Raw genomic sequence first — 16,200 nt, 5'->3', positions numbered from 1 at the left:
CATGTAATAAATCAGACGAGAAACCCACTTTGATAAAATAGATTATAAAAATAGTTACTTGTCACATTGAATTGGATTCATGATTTCACCACCAAATACAAGTAATCAATGCAATATTTCACCTGCAAAACAGGCATACCTATGATATCCATGTTTCCATGGTTATTTCAAGCCAGCACATATACTGTGATCAACAAGTGATCCATTACTCTTTGATGGTTAATGGTGGACTGATCAAGAAAACATATTGTGACAGTTTTTTAAGAACATAAAAAAGTTTTGAATCGAGAGGAGGCCATTTGTCCCATTTTGCTCATTTGGTTGTTAGTAGCTTATTGATCCCAGAATTTCATCAAGCAGCTTCTTGAAGGATCCCAGGGTGTCAGCTTCAACAAAATTACTGGAGAGTTGGTTCCAGACGCTCACAATTCTCTGTGTAAAAAAAGTGCCTCCTATTTTCTGTTCTGAATGCCCCTTTATCTAATCTCCATTTGTGACCCCTGGTCCTTGTTTTTTTTTTTTTTTTTTTTTCAGGTTGAAAAAGTCCCTTGGGTCAACATTGTCAGTATCTTTTAGAATTTTGTGAAGTGATGGGAAAATACACACCTATATAAAATAATTAAAGATAATTCAATAATACAGTACAAAACATACACAACTAGAGATGTGTGGCATGTCTAAACTAAATTAACATTGGATAAAAGATTATCAACTATCAACACAACAGATGATATTTCTATTGTTTGCAAAGCATCTGTATATTCTGGTCAGGCTTATATCTTAAACTTGCAAAAATGTACTTTTTACTTAGGGAATTCCAAAAAGTCAACATAATAAATTCAGTGACAAGCTAGTCTTAAGCTGAGGGAACACAAAGCCACTTTATCAGGAATAGTGTCTTGAAACCTGGTTCCAGGAGACCTAAAGTTTGAGGTTGCTATATCAAACCTCAAGTCTCCCAGCCTGGTGTGCTGCGTAGTAGCCTGAAACCACGTCTCCTGAAATCAAGTTCCAAGCCACAAAATGGCTTTCTGTTGCGTCAATTTTAAAGACATTGAAAATGACTTCTAGTAATCATTTGAGTTTCGTTGTTTCTTTTAGAATTTCTAAATTGAGTGTTTAAGCTCGCTGAACGACAGCCTACATGAACTGGTTTATAATAATGGTAAGGAAATAGATTTTAAACCTTTTTTTTTTTTAGGAATTCAATCACACACAGACACACACTCACACACATGAATGTAGAATATCCTTCTGCAAATAATAATAAACTAAACTTGACAACATCACCAGACACTGATCACCCCTTGCTTTTGTGCAGATATCCTTTTGTAACAGGATTCCACACTGAATTGGGTGTGATCACTTTACAGGTGACATGTATGGGCTAGCATTGCAGAAGCAATAACTCGCACTGACTCAAACAGAGATGCACTTTTTGCTAACACTTTACATGGTGTCTCTAATTACAAAGTAGCTACTTGCTGTAGCAGTGTGCCTAGCCCCTGTGCGTATTTTATGTTTTATGTTGTGTGTTTCATGTTGACCTGAGGTCCTCCGACTCTGGCCTGATTGTTATCCTGAAGCAAAAGTGCACTACACTTGGAGAACGCTCATTTAGCTTCATGGCTCTGACTCTCTGGAGCTCTCTCCCAACTTTGGTGTGTGATGCTCCCACCGTCGCTCGATTTGAATCAGCTCTCAAAACCCACCTGTTCTCTTTTGCTTTCCATGCTCTTTTTTAAGCCTGATATCTGTTGTCAGCTGCTGCTACTATTTCATGTATTATGCTATTATCATGTATTCTGCACTTTCCGCTGTATTTAATGTACTATTTCGTGCATTATGCTACTATCATGTATTATGTACTTTCCACTGTATATCATGCATTATCCATTTCTCTATTTGAAGTATTATGGATTCTTTTGTATTTACTGCATCTTGTAAAGTGCTTTGTGATGGTGGTCCACTATGAAAGGCGCTATATAAAATAAAGATTAATTGATTAATTGATGGATATGTATTATGACAGTGGTGCACAGAGGGTGGGTTATGTAACACAGGTGATGTAAAATGAATATTGTCTTCGGGCTGTGACGTCATCACCACACGCTATCTGTAACACTTGTGCACACACAATTACAATGGTGTTATGCACAGTTATGATGCATTTACAGTGTAAATCTTTTTGCAGCATTATATGCAAGTACACAATTGAATCAGAAAAGGGGTAGAGTTATTTATACATTATGTACACTGTAACGACGCAGAATAACATTGCAATTATGTGTAAGTACATTAATTTCCAACTGTCTCAAAGTATGCAATTTCAAGAAACAGGACTATAATAATAATAATAATAATAATAATAATAATAATAATAATAATTGAAAAAACAGGAAATCAATAAGAATGATACAAACAGAAAAATTACAATAAGCAAATGAAATACATAATAAAACCAATGATATTAGTAAGGCAATGATATCACTGGAGTTGATGACTGGTCAAGCCCTAACGTCTTGTACCTGCACTCCCTTGATTTGCGTCTATTGTTGTGCATTTAGCACCTGCTTCCAGTACCTTTTGTATTTGCAGTGGTTTGCTACACAATTAAAAACTGGCTGAGCCAGTAGCCCCTTTGTTTAGGGTTTAATCTGCCTCATCCATCTAAAATGCCTTGGCCTCGGGCAAGCGGCAGGTGCTGCCTGGAAATACCTGCTGATGGATAAAATAAAGAGTGGCACACTTTAGTTTGAATGGAGACCGAGATCTCAGTCCGTTTTTATCCCCCCAAAATACAGAAAGACAATTGCGTCAGAAACGTAAGAAAATAAGAACATCAAAGCCTGTCATGTTGTATACCCTTCACTGACTGGGCGAATCAATGCTTTAAAACTGGTCCATTTTGCACCTGTGTGGCTTAACCAATAACCCAGATTAAATAAACAGTTATAGTTTAATTATGATGCACACAATTTCAAACCAGGTTTATATTTAGTTTAAAATGAACACAAGGTTAAACATTTCTTAACCCAATATTAAAATATATTCCCAGATTAATTAATCCTAGTCTAACACTAAACTGTGTTTTTTTTTAAATTAAATACAGGCTAGTGCATTCCTTTTCTAAATTTTAATCAGCATTTACTTATTCACATGTACCCACATGGACCTTTCAGAACTACATTTCCCATCATCCTCCTGCTCACTGGTAAATCTGTCTCGGTTACATATGTGAGCAGGAGGATGATGGAAAATGTAGTTCTGAGAAGTCCATGCGGGTACATGGGAAGCCATCTTGAGGCAGGGAATGTAATTTAAAAGTTTAAAAAAGAGGTCAAAATGTAAAAATACACACCTTACGTAAACAGTTGAAGCATCACATGGGAACATATAACACGATAAAATAAAAAGGTCCTTATGTGCCCTTTAAATAGTGACTTGGTTTCACTGTATCAATACCATTTAGGGTTTTATAAGCTTGAGAGAGTTTGTTATAAATTTCATGGAACACAATCAAATTCTTTAAACCTCAAACAAGCTATAATTCAGTCTGATCGTGTGTGTAAAAACTGCCATTATCAACATCCGATTGTATGTAAAGCTGTGGACAGAAGTTTTGCATCACCTTATAGAATTAACTCATTCAGTCAAAAATGTGCATCTGCAGCAAATAGTCCAGACCAGCATTCCAGTTGATGTAGGAATCTGTGTGGTCCAGTGGTTAAAGAAACAGGCTTGTAACCAGGAGGTTCAAATCCCAGTTTAGCCCCTGACTCGCTGTGTGTGACCCTAAGCAAGTCACTGAACCTCCTTGTGCTGCGTCTTTGGGGTGAGACGTTGTTGTGAGTGACTCTGCAGCTGATGCACAGCTCACACACCCTAGTCTTGTATCTTGTAAAGCGCTTATATAAAGATTATTGTGTAACTTTGGACCTTTGAGATTCATGGAGTAATCTGTATATCATGAAAACAAATTACTGTCTTGAGATCAGCTTCTGCTTAGCAATTTACCAGGATTGTTGTCATTCGAACTGGACAAGCTTTAAAAGGGTAAAAAAAAAAAAAAAAAGGTTACTTCCTTTACAGACAACACGAGAGATAGCCTGGTCTATACTATATAACCGCTACCTTCTCTCTGGGCTGGGAAGCCATTTGAAAGTTCCCTGCAGGACTGGGTGTGGTGATTTGGGACTTACAGCAGCTGCTTGCTGTTGAAGGCTGGGGTGGCACACTTAGAGCTCTGGGCTACGTAAAGCTGTAGGAGTGGGGCAGGGGTACCTAGAGGGCTTAACCACCCCGCTCCCAATCCCCAGCTAGGCTTATCCCAGGACTTAATGACAGGAGCTACGAGGAAAGGTTAGGCTCATTAAACCTCTAGAAAAAAGAAGGGGAAAAGACAAGTTGTCTGAAGTCTATAAAATCAAAAATGGTATGAAATCTCGATTTTACAGACTTCAATCAAGTCCCCTGTACTGTAGACCCGACTTCAAATTTAGCACAGAGAGAAGAACAAGAGGGCAGAAGCTGAGTAGAGTTTAGAACAGAAGGCAGGAAGCACTTTTTTACACAGAGAGTTATAAATGCATGGAATAGTTGACCAGGTGAAGTAGTAGGATCTAAAACACTGGGAGCATTTAAAAAAAGACGAGATTCTGTGCTTTTAAATTAATCCTCCAAAGTAGGGGAGAATGGTGTGCTAACAAGGGACAAGCCTTGATGGGCCGAATGACCTTCTCTCATTCTAAAATGTTTATTTTTTCTCTCTCTCTCTCATTATGTGTAAATAGATTAAGCCGTCTTTGTGTTTTCTTTATTTTTAATTTTAAAAAAATGACAACGTTTCAACTGGAAGTCTTTTCAGCGTCTTCTAATTCAACACTATTGAGGGCTTTGAGTTCCACAAACAAGGAGCACGACCACAAAAAAAGCCCAACTAAAAGATTTTCTGATGTCAATGAATGAATAGGAATACACAGGGTTTGAGCTGCTATGGCCCAAAGTTTTGCATCATCATCACCTTATAGAATAAACTCATTTTGCTTTATAAAGTCGAAATGAAACCTGCTGAATAATGTTAAATCAACATATTGAATGACAATAAGAGATCTAAATGATGTCCAGACCAGCATCTAAATATGATGTCTCAATCCTAAAATTCTAGGTGATGCTAAACTTTTGGCTGTAGCTGTAGTTTTGTAAACAAGGGTGGCCCTTATCCATGAATCTAAGAAAATGAGGAGGAACAAAAGCAGTTATGCAATAATAAGAATTGCGTACCACCAGCCCATCTCTCCCTGGGGCTGTCTTTTCAGCTCTGATGATATCTCTGGTCAGGAATTTGAGACTGGAGGCATCTGTTCAAGCAGGTATCCATCAGGCATGCTGTCGAAGGTGCTGCCTGCTGTCAATACCCCCCTCCCCCCTCCTCTCTTTCTGCCCCCTACTTAGGAATCCTGCCACTATGCCCCTTTCCTTCCCTGATCTCTTATCCCCCGGCTTTTTAAATGGAGGCCACATGAAACTACTCCTTAGGGGTGTTGCGTAGGCACTATACCGAGATTTTGGAAATGCGAAAAAAAACTTGCGGTGTGTGTTTTTTTTTCTTAAGAACAGAGAATCCCAACATTCCAGCACCTCCCATTGGGTCTATCAGTGTACTAGAAGACACAATTGATCTCGCCCAGAACTTGGTCAAGTTGTTTTTTTTTTAAAGAACAGAAGAATTTATCAATGGTGACCATTGGGTCTATCAGTGTTCTTGGTAGCAGATTGATCTCACAACTTTGTCAAGTCGGGTCTTAAAGGATCAAAGTTATTCTGCCTCAACAGCATGACTAGGTAACCCATTCCATCGCCTCTCCACTCTCTGTGTGAAGAAGAGTCTCCTTCAGCAACATGACTAGGTAACCCATTCCATCCCCTCACCACTCTCTGTGTGAAGAAGTGTCTCCTTCAGCAACATGACTAGGTAACCCATTCCATCCCCTCCCCACTCTCTGTGTGAAGAAGTGTCTCCTTCCCTCTGTCCCAAGTCTATTTTCATTTAATTTCCAACTGATTCAGAATCAACAATGGGCTGGGGTCAATCAGTTCCCAATTCTAGTTTCTTTGAAGGAACTGGAATTGCTATTTTAGAGACGCAATAATAATTGTTGCGCTTGTTCATCTGCTTGAAGCCAATTTAATTAAGAGAAACAGCGACTTTGTCGATTTAAGTAATTTGCTGCTACCATGAGAATATCCTTTGAAAGCCTGCTGACTGCAATTGACTGCATTTGATCAGTAAGTGATGTGTTGGATTAAAAGGGAATGGGTATTGAGAATTGATTTTAAAAGGGAATTAGGATTCAAAACCAGGAATTGACCCCAACCCTGCTACCCCGTCCATCCCCTCACCACTGTCTGTGTGAAGAAGTGTCACTTAATTTATATCTCGCTTTAATGAGACAGCATAACTTAAAGCACAGGAGAAAAGACACAGAAAGGCCTGACTCAGTATGTTTTATATAAATATAATATATATAATGATATATATAAATAGTTATATATATAATTATATATGTCATATAAGGGTGAATAGGTATATATATGTACATGTACATGACACATTCCTTTCTGGTGTCTTTTTTTATATAATAAAAAAAAACATGTTAAAAGGCACCTTTTATTACTCAAATATATTTTACTTCCAAAGCCTGATTTTAAACCCAATTCAATAATTTAAGAAATGCAGTATTAATACTGCTAACTCTTTGAAGGTACAAGGCACATGTTTCCCACTTATAAAAAGGATGTTAACTTTCTTATTTTTTGCAATGAGGTGCATGAAAAAATAAGGTTTTAAAATTTGTTGACAGCTTGGACCTGGTTGTCCTTTTGAGTGATGCTTGAGTCCTTCTCAAATGTGTTTGAACAAGCGTTCAGCACTGTGGGTTCATTTGCATTGCTAATGCAAACAGCGCTTCTGCCATTGTTTGCCTTTTCTGTCGAATATAGTCACTACCTGCCTTCCCCTAATCTAAGATCTGGTTTGACTGCATTTTCCACATCTTTTGGGAGAGGTAAGGAGCCCGTTTGGATTTCCTGACTTGTATGAACAAGCTAGTGGACGATTTGGAGAGTCCCATCTCTCCTTTCACTGAGTTAAATTGAGCCTGTAGGATGCATTGTTCCACAGAGACAAAGAAACATATTTCCCCCATTGCAGCTGCCTATGCAAGTTACTGCACCACTGTGGAGGTGAGATATCGGATGCATTTATATAATTCAGCACAGTCCATAACCCCTTCACTCATTGTGTGCATGATTGTACTGCATTAAGTTTCCTATCTATTTTTTTAATGCATACTCAGTTAAGAACACGTTTGGAATGGCACTGGCTCTGAATATGAGTTTTCAATGGTTTTAACAAATGTGCACACCTGCCATCTACACCCTCAATCTGGTGAATAATGCAAGGATGCAGCACAGTAAGGCAATACTCACATTGTTATGATTTCAAAGGCTTTACAATTAGAGAGTGCTATACTGGGGAAAAGGTTACTTTTCGTTGAAACGTAACTGTATCCTGGAGAACATGGATTTATCTAGTGCTTGTTTTTGTTTTATTTTAAACAGAATGAATATAAGCAGCTTGCTCAGTCATTCAGCCTCCTTTTGGCTTGGAAAAAAAGGCACTTTTGTTTCTAGTAAAACTGCCTAAACTTGCTTTGAAATCTGCCTCACCTCTGTCTGGATACATTTGTTGGTGAAGTCATTTTTCCTTGACCACTTTTTTTATGTCGAGACAGCTTCTCGAACTTCATAGAGTTCACACAAATTGCTTTTAAAATGTCTGAACGAAAATCGTGAACGAAGGGGACAATCTTAACAACCTTCTGTCCATTTTTTTTTTTTACCCTGTGCCACACTAAAAGTATTGCATGAAGATTTTAAAAGACTTCTATCAAGGACGCCCTAAAAAAGGTCTTTTGGGTTACAGTATGCAATGTGATCTGCTCTGGGCTTTTACTGAGGAAAGCCAAGCTACAGAACCATTATCCAACTGCAGCATTACCAGCTGTGGAAACTCAATGGAACTAATATTGGACAGTATAGCTATGGTAATGTCAAGTATGGATAGGATCATGTCACTGCCTATATTAATTAGTAGCCTGTGTTGGCTACCCCCGGTGTTTTCCTTGCATTAAACAGAAGCCTGTGTGCTTTGTCATTTCTGTGTGGGTCTGCATTAGAGAGATTTGCAAATACCATACGAGCTTGGGAAATGGCTTGAAGTCACGATAACTGTCGGGGATAAAAAGAAAGCAAAATGAAAACATTTTAAAAAAAGCAATCGTCTCTTTATACACACAGTGGCGAATTATGATACTTTCCTGTAAGATGGTGCCTCTGGGCAAGGTTAGGCAAGGTATGTTTTATATTCCCACGTTTTGGGTATGACTGTGATAGTGGAAAGGGCACGTGAACTGTTAATATTAGGGTGCTGACTATGATGAGCTTAAAAGACTGAACTAGGGTGGATTAAATTCCTTTAAACAGATGCCATTTCGTTCTGGGTAGTTTGCATGACTTTTGGGTGTAACGCAGCATGGCCTAAACGCTGTTCCAAATGCATTTGCCTTGCTTTTAATTTGTATGTGAAAATGTTTGCAGCTGAACCTGTTTGCTGAGGTAGCTGCTGTAGCTCTCACTAATATCTAAGACACACAAGCGAGAGATCTTTCAGAAAATGGTAGCCAGTGACATTCTTAGCAGGGTCCCAGTCGTTTCTGAAGGTGACTTTTAATCAAGGTCATTGTTACGTTGTTGAAGCTGACACCCTGGGATCCTTTAAGAAGCTGCTTGATGAGATTCTGGGATCAATAAGCTAACATTATTGCATTATTCAGCATTTTTAATGCAAAACACATATTGCACCATAGGTTTCTATAGGGGGAAAAATACTATATCTTGTGATACCTTATTAAAACCTTAGGTTTTAACAGATACATAGTTATACTGTTTTCTTCTGTGCTACAGGGGTGTATGATATATATATATATATATATATATATATATATATATATATATATATATATATATATATATATATATATGTGTGTGTGTGTTTTGCTTGGGGCTAGAGTTAGCAGCATTATCAGGGCAGGATAATGGCTGCCTATCCTCCATATGCTTTATTGGCAGATTCGCTTATACCAAAGCAAAACACAAAGAACAAAGAGAGGCGGGGCCTGCTCCCATTGGCCGCAGGGAGCGCCAATCGGCCAAGCTCAGGCTTTATAATTCGCTGTGCCGGAGAAAACAAACCACAGTCTGAAATGATAGATTGAAGAAGTAGGATCTGCAGAGAGAGGAGAGAGAGAGAGAGAGAGAGAGAGAGAGAGAGAGAGAGAGAGAGAGAGAGAAAAATTCAACCTGAAATTATTTTGTGTTGCTTTTTGTGTTCAATAGCTGTCACGAATTTACCAGGGCTGAATTTTCACAGATATCATATATATATATATATATATATATATATATATATATATATATATATATTTTAACTCCACCTCCACTCAGGATATTTAAAGAGTTTTTAAAAAGTTTAAAAAGTATATATATTCAGATCTGAACATGGCTGTAGCCAACTTCCACTACATTACCCGAATGAACAGCGGATTCAAAGTTTATATCTTGGAAGGTAAGAGCATGTTACTTTTTTTAAATGAATTCTGCAATGTAAGCAGTCTTGATTTTGAATCGCATTGATTCTGATTGTAAGAACCAAACATCCTGCATGTAGTATAATATTCACAGGGTGGAAGACTCCTATTGCAGAGCACTTTCACCCATTCCAGGTTTTACTACAAGCTTCATCAGCCACAGTGTGTAGAGGTAACAGACTCAGACGTGTCTTATTAAACTTCTAGTAAAACCAGGAATGGATCAAACCACTATGTAATGGGAGTCTTATTTCCATCCCTGTATCATATATGTGTAAATGAAATATGTGTGCAGAAAGATCCTCCCCTTTGAAGGTGTTTTTTTTAACCTTTTATATCTATGTGCAGTGTTTATAACTGCAACAGTGATAAAGTGTATCAAAGAGAAATGCTTTGTGTAATTATGCGCTTATTGTATATAGAGAATATATTTAATCAGGTTATAGCAGGCTTTTCCTTGGCCATTCAGTTGTCCCTGATTGACCGTGTTTTACCTCAGTTCGGATAAACATCTCAGGTCCTCTAACTTCAGGCTATGTAAAGTGAGCTCAGCTCCCACCTCCACTCTCTGACCTCAGTCACAGCGAGCTGCGCTCTCCGGATGTGAATAATCAAGCCTCAAGGCTGAGGGACCGTCGAGTTCCGTCTTGTAGGAGCAACAATACCATTAGTGGGAATTCTCAGAATTCCAGTAATTCCACTTCGGAATGTCGTTACTTAGTATTGCAAACGCAGAAGGCTGCAGGAGATCAGAGGATCAGGTTACTTCAGCTTAAAAGCCAACAAAGCAATAGTTACTGGTTTTGTTCAGTATTTAAAATGGGTTGATTTTTTTTTTCTTTTCTTTTTTTTACTTTATGAAAAAACTCAGCTCAGGTGTTGGAGTGTCTTCACACTAATGATCGATTTTATATTTTAAAATAAAGTCACATTTTATGGATAGAAGTATAAAACTGACTATTAAGTCAATGCCTGTAGCTGAGGACTTTTTTTTCTTTGTTTTACCTTCTAAAGAAAAGTTTTCAAACTTGTATTATTATTATTATTATTATTATTATTATTATTATTATTATTATTATTATTGCTTTACAATAATCTTTGTAAAAAAAACATTTTAAATGGGGAAACAATTTTTAATTTTTGTTTTAGGAGCAGTAAACCCATTTTGATTTATATTCATTACAAAAGGTGTCGATTTTACTAGACATTGTCTTGCTCAGCCTAACCTGCATATATATTTTTACCCATAGGACAACCTAGCTTGAGAGCTGAAGACAGGTACAGGCAACTGTCCAATCACAGGACAGGACATCCACCCGTCTACCCAATCAAACGCAAGTACAGCCCGGACCGCAGCCAATCTGTGGAAGAGAAGCCGGTGAAAGTGAAGCGATCACCTATGGCGCTGATAACGTAAGTTTGAATCTCTCAGTCCTTGAATTGTAACTGCGTAGTTACACAAAGCCTATAACATAGGACCTCTTTTCTAACCTTGCTATTCCTTCTTCCAGAAGAGAGAGGGCCCTTTTCGGCGATGCCACTCGCAGCTTCCAGAGGGAGTCCAGCCGCAGCCCCCCAGAGCGTCAGGCCCCACCACCAGCGGGCATCACCGCGTCGATGAGAAGGACCATTCCCGTTCACCAGCTGCCAAGCCCCACCTATGCCAGCCCACCAATGGACGAGCCCCTAGCGCTGATCAAAAAGCCTGGCTATTGCTCTCCCAGTGAAGGCACTACAGCTACTGGGACACTGGCAAGCCCTGGGACAAGGAGTCCCAGTGCCAGAGCACAGCAGGTAAAGACCACTAAAGAATGAACACTTAGAGGAAGCCACACTAAGGCATCTTTTCTACAAGTCCCAGCAGGTCTCAAATAATCAGTCCAGCCAGTTTGTGAGCCCAAATCTGAGGGATGGGGGCTGGAATCTCATTACGACAAGCCTGAACAGAAACACATTCTATTCCAAATTGGAATGCCATTACAGCAGAAATACCGTTGCATTACCAGCGATGGCACAAATCTTGAACACTGTCTTATCTCAGGTTGCCATTGAAGATCATTTGGGAAGGGTATAGTTGGCATGCTGTGGTCCCATTCTACCAATGGCAGCCTCATATCATTGCAGCTGCCCTTATATTACCATATGCTAGGACGGCACCATTGCCAATGTTGTGCCACTACCTGTCTCTTCATTGACACTGAAGATGATTTAGGAAGGGTATAGTTGGCATGCTGTGATCCCATTCTCCCAACAGCAGTCTCACCCCATTGCAGTTGCCCAAGTGCTACCATTGCAAGCCCCATTAGGTTGCCGCTGTCTGACAACAACATCGGTCTTGAAAGGAGAATTTTGTTTTATTATGGGCGAGATCTCCAGACAAGTGGAAACAGGTTAGCGAATAGCTATGATGAAACACGCCTCAGGTAGCCATGGAGCTGGGAGTCAACAACTGTTGAAAGCAGGCAAGACGTTCCATGCTGTCCCCCAACCATCACTCTCCTCTCTTCCCATAGATGCGCCCTTCTGTGATCACCTGTGTCTCTTCGGCTCAGCGGTCCAGCAGTAAATCACCTGACCTGCCCTCAAGCTGTTGTTCTTCTGGTAAGTTTATTAACTCATACCTTTTAATGCATTGGATCAAATAGAAAGCTTGACACCCTTTATAAAAGTGTCCCATAGTGTAATGAAGCACAGTGAAATCATTGTAAAGCACAGAGAGGTCTGGTAAAGCAGATTTCAAAAACAAACTATGGTAAATTAACCCTTATACAAGTTCCCCATCGTAAAAGCACATCAAAATATAATAAAGCACGGTAACAAATAAAATATTCGGAAAGGGTCATGTCTAAAACATTTCTTTCACTTGCAGTTACTTGGTCTAGTTTTTTTTTTTTTTTCTAGAACAGCTAGGAACATTCTAGACATTTTTAATTAAACTCCAGAATTTTTTAAAAAAAAATGTGCACATACATAAAAACAAAACAGAATATTACATTTTAAGTTTAATAAAAGCAACCAGATGGATACTTTTAGAACCAAATCAGACCCAAGGTGTGAATCCTACTGTATTATTCAATAAAAGTTGGACCTTGCTAAATTTTTCCACTCTCTCTCTCAAGCAGTTGCAGCGCCCCCTACCTGCGACCCAGTGGTGGAGGAGCATTTCAGAAGAAGCTTGGGAAAAAAGTACAGTGAGGCCAGCTCCAGCTTGGCTTCTATTAACACTTCGGTGGACGACCATTTCGCGAAGGCGCTGGGGGAGAAGTGGCTGCAGATCAAGGCTACCTCCCCTCCAGACAGCCCTAGCAGTGCTTCCTCCCCAGCCAGGGCAAACAGCCCCCACAGCCCAGTCGGAGCTTCCCGGGGCAAGCAGCAGTCTGCACTCTCCCCCTAAGCAGGACTAGAGACTCTTGGTGGTCTTCACAAGTTGAACGGAGATGCACAGACTAATGACGCTGACATTGATGGTCTTCGAGGGTCAAAAGAAAAGACTTACAGCACTGAAAGTCCAAGTGATAGCGCTAATAAAGGTGTTTTATGATGGGGTATCCTTCATTACTGTATCTTAAAATCCACCAAAGAGTAGAACTTTGCCTAACACTGAGCTAAAGGAGCACAGCCAGCTTATATCAGAAGAGAATCTTCATGTGTTTACTGCCCAATGGTGTAAAGAATTCTAGAAAAGTGGGAAAAATTATTGCATTCTAGAACATACCAGATCAAAGATGTTAAGTATAAAAAAAACAAACAAACCAAAAAAAAAAAACGTTGTTAATCATGAAATATTTCTTGAATCTTTACTGCTTGGTTAACATCGGTCTGTTTTTTTTTCTTTTTTCTAGAACACTCCTAGAACATTCTAGAGCTGTTAATTTTTTTGGGGGTTCTTTTTCCATTTCCTTCTGAAATCCTACAGGCTACAACATATTCCAGAATGCATTTTCTAGAACTTTTACTTTCAAGTTTGTTTGTTTTTTCTAAACGGGCGTCCTTCTAGCAAGTTCTAGAAGCAGTTTTGTGTGTTTTTATTTTGTATAGTTTTATGAACTCAAATGTATATGTGGTCTTTTTTATGTTTTTATATTATTTATTATGTGGTATTCTGCCTACTGAATGTCTTACTTGTTGAACTATGTTGGTAAAATGGAAATTACGTTTTTTAATAAATATTTTATAATTATGCCTTTTATGGTCGTTGCTCCTTTTTAAAAATGTTTTCTGCACACATCACCTATTTGAAATGGGAGCATTATCTTTAAACAGCTTCGGTGTGGTTAACCATTATGGGATACAATCAATATTAAGATTATGGGTGGTTTGCACACAAAGATACTCTCTGAGTAAACTGATGTGTAAGCTCAGTCTACATCTATCTCTGATTAACAGCACAGAAAGCTACATTCTTTCAAGTAGTATTTTGAGTATGGCTGAGTATTCAGTGGATTTTGAACCAACATTTGATTTTCAAGAGAGACTACAACCTGGTAGAGTATTTTGAGATCAGCCTATTGTTTCAATATGGCTTTAACAAATGGGGGCACGAATTGTATACTGAATTTATTAATATATACTTAAACTGGGGGATCAGGAAGCCACTTTGCGGCTTGGAACTTGGAGACTAGGTTTCAGGCCGTTGCGCGGCACACCAGGGGAGAATTTAGCCAATTTAAATAAAGTAAGTACTTCTTATTGTATCTGTTAATTCCGTGAATTAAGAAAACAACGTGAAATACTTTAATTTAGTCATTTATTTAATTAGTTGTAAATTGCTAGTGCGCTTCCTGCTGTCACTACGGCGTTGCGACCCGAAAACAACCAACTTTTTTAAACCTTTTGCACCGTACCGGAACGGCGTTTTGTGAAACGCGCTGTTGGACGCGGTGTAGTGTGTGTGTGTGTGTGTGTGTGTGTGTGTGTGTGTGTGTGTGTGTGTGTGTGTGTGTGTGTGTGTGTGTGTGTGAGTGTGTGTGTGTGTGTGTGTGTGTGTGTGTGTGTGTGTGTGTGTGTGTGTGTGTGTGTGTGTGTGTGTGTGTGTGTGTGTGTGTGTGAATGGAGAGAGAGAGAGAGAGAGAGAGAGAGAGAGAGTTTTTTTTTAAATTGTACATCGTACATTCTGTTAACAAAGGTTTTTACAAAATGTATTTGTTTACGTATTTAAGACGTTGTTACAGGCACTCTGCCATTTGTATATAACCTATATATCCGATTGTTTACATTTGAGCTCTTCGATTAAGCAGAGTGCACAAGTTTGATTGGAAGACTGCACGAATCGTACATTTTTCGATTAAATGAAAAATCACTTTGCGGCCTCACAATTAAAAGTGAATAAAGTTTGGGGATGATGCATCTGAGGTTAGTTTAAACGTTTAGTGAACGGGTGCACGTTTAGACGAAGTAAAATAAAACTAACCTTAGACTACTTTGCCAGATCTACTCTGTACACATTGGCTTCGTGCTTGGTACAGAACCAGGTATTCTGTGATTCTTTAGACCAAGTTCCAGGAACCATATTTGAAAGACCAAAGACAGGGAGATATCATGCTCCTTAAGCCTGATATCTGTTATTAGCTGCTGCTACTGTTTCACCTATTATGCTTCTATCATGTATTCTGCACTTTCCACTATATTTAATGTACTATTTCATGCATTATGCTACTATCATGTATTATGCACTTTCCTCTGTATATCATGCATTATGAATTTCTCTATTTGAAGTATTATGGATTTTCTTGTATTTACTGCATCTTGTAAAGTGCTCTGTGATGGTGTTCCACTATGAAAGGCGCTGTATAAAATAAAGATTGATTGAGAGACATCGCAGTGTACCCAGAACACGCTCCCCCTGCAACAATGCTGGTTTTCTGTTCCTACAGTATTAATTTCACTCGCCAGAATTGTTGCAGGAGGGAACATAATCTGAATGCAATTTTGAGGCATGCATCCCCAGGTTGCATGAAACTAAATTTGAGGCATGCATCCCCAGGTTGATTTATGACTCCTGATGAGCAAATAAAATAAGTTATATCGCTAAGGATAACACACAGCAACGTTAAGGCAATGCCTTTATCGTTAACACTGTAAAACTTGAAGCCACTGTGCACCAGCCACTGGCAATATTTTCAGACTCAAAGATTAACAGTAATAATGACACACCGGTGACTGTATTGTCTGGATTCAGTTAGTAACTGTGTGTAGTGAACATCCTGCAAGCTTTGTAGTTTTACCGGTTCACAGCTAGTTACCCTGCAAGGTTCTGAGACCATTTTTGGGATTCACTGTCATTTTAGATGTTGTTTTTGCCAAATTAATTGACTATGCAAGTCCGAGCAAGGTATGTGCGTCGAATATTTTCCGAGCTAACCGGCTGAGCAGAAATGTGAGCAATGGGGGCAGGTATTCATTCGACATGTTGATGCAGGGACCATCTTCCGGAACCCAACATCGCATTGAACCTGACTCGCGAGTGCATTCTTTCCCAGGGCTGGGAGGT

At 39.0% G+C, this 16,200-nt stretch overlaps 1 protein-coding gene across 2 annotated transcripts; it reads left to right on the top strand.

The window, feature by feature from the left end:
- Nucleotides 1-9,395: 9,395 nt before the first annotated feature.
- Nucleotides 9,396-13,890, top strand: LOC121328306 (transcription cofactor vestigial-like protein 4). 2 transcript variants are annotated; one of them, XM_041272917.1, is made up of 5 exons: nucleotides 9,396-9,688; nucleotides 10,961-11,123; nucleotides 11,222-11,504; nucleotides 12,224-12,311; nucleotides 12,833-13,890. In XM_041272917.1, exons 1-5 carry the CDS (start codon nucleotides 9,622-9,624, stop codon nucleotides 13,102-13,104), a joined length of 873 nt encoding a protein of 290 aa, XP_041128851.1. In that variant the 5' UTR covers nucleotides 9,396-9,621; the 3' UTR covers nucleotides 13,105-13,890. The 2 variants fall into 2 exon arrangements, with proteins under 2 accessions (XP_041128851.1, XP_041128850.1); XM_041272916.1 differs by having other exon boundaries at nucleotides 12,830-13,890.
- Nucleotides 13,891-16,200: the final 2,310 nt, after the last annotated feature.

This window comes from Polyodon spathula, chromosome 16, assembly GCF_017654505.1.
Source record: "Polyodon spathula isolate WHYD16114869_AA chromosome 16, ASM1765450v1, whole genome shotgun sequence".
Classification (NCBI taxonomy): Eukaryota; Metazoa; Chordata; class Actinopteri; order Acipenseriformes; family Polyodontidae; genus Polyodon; species Polyodon spathula.
Note: the sequence above shows the minus strand (reverse complement) of the source record. Positions and strands in the feature narration are given on the sequence as shown.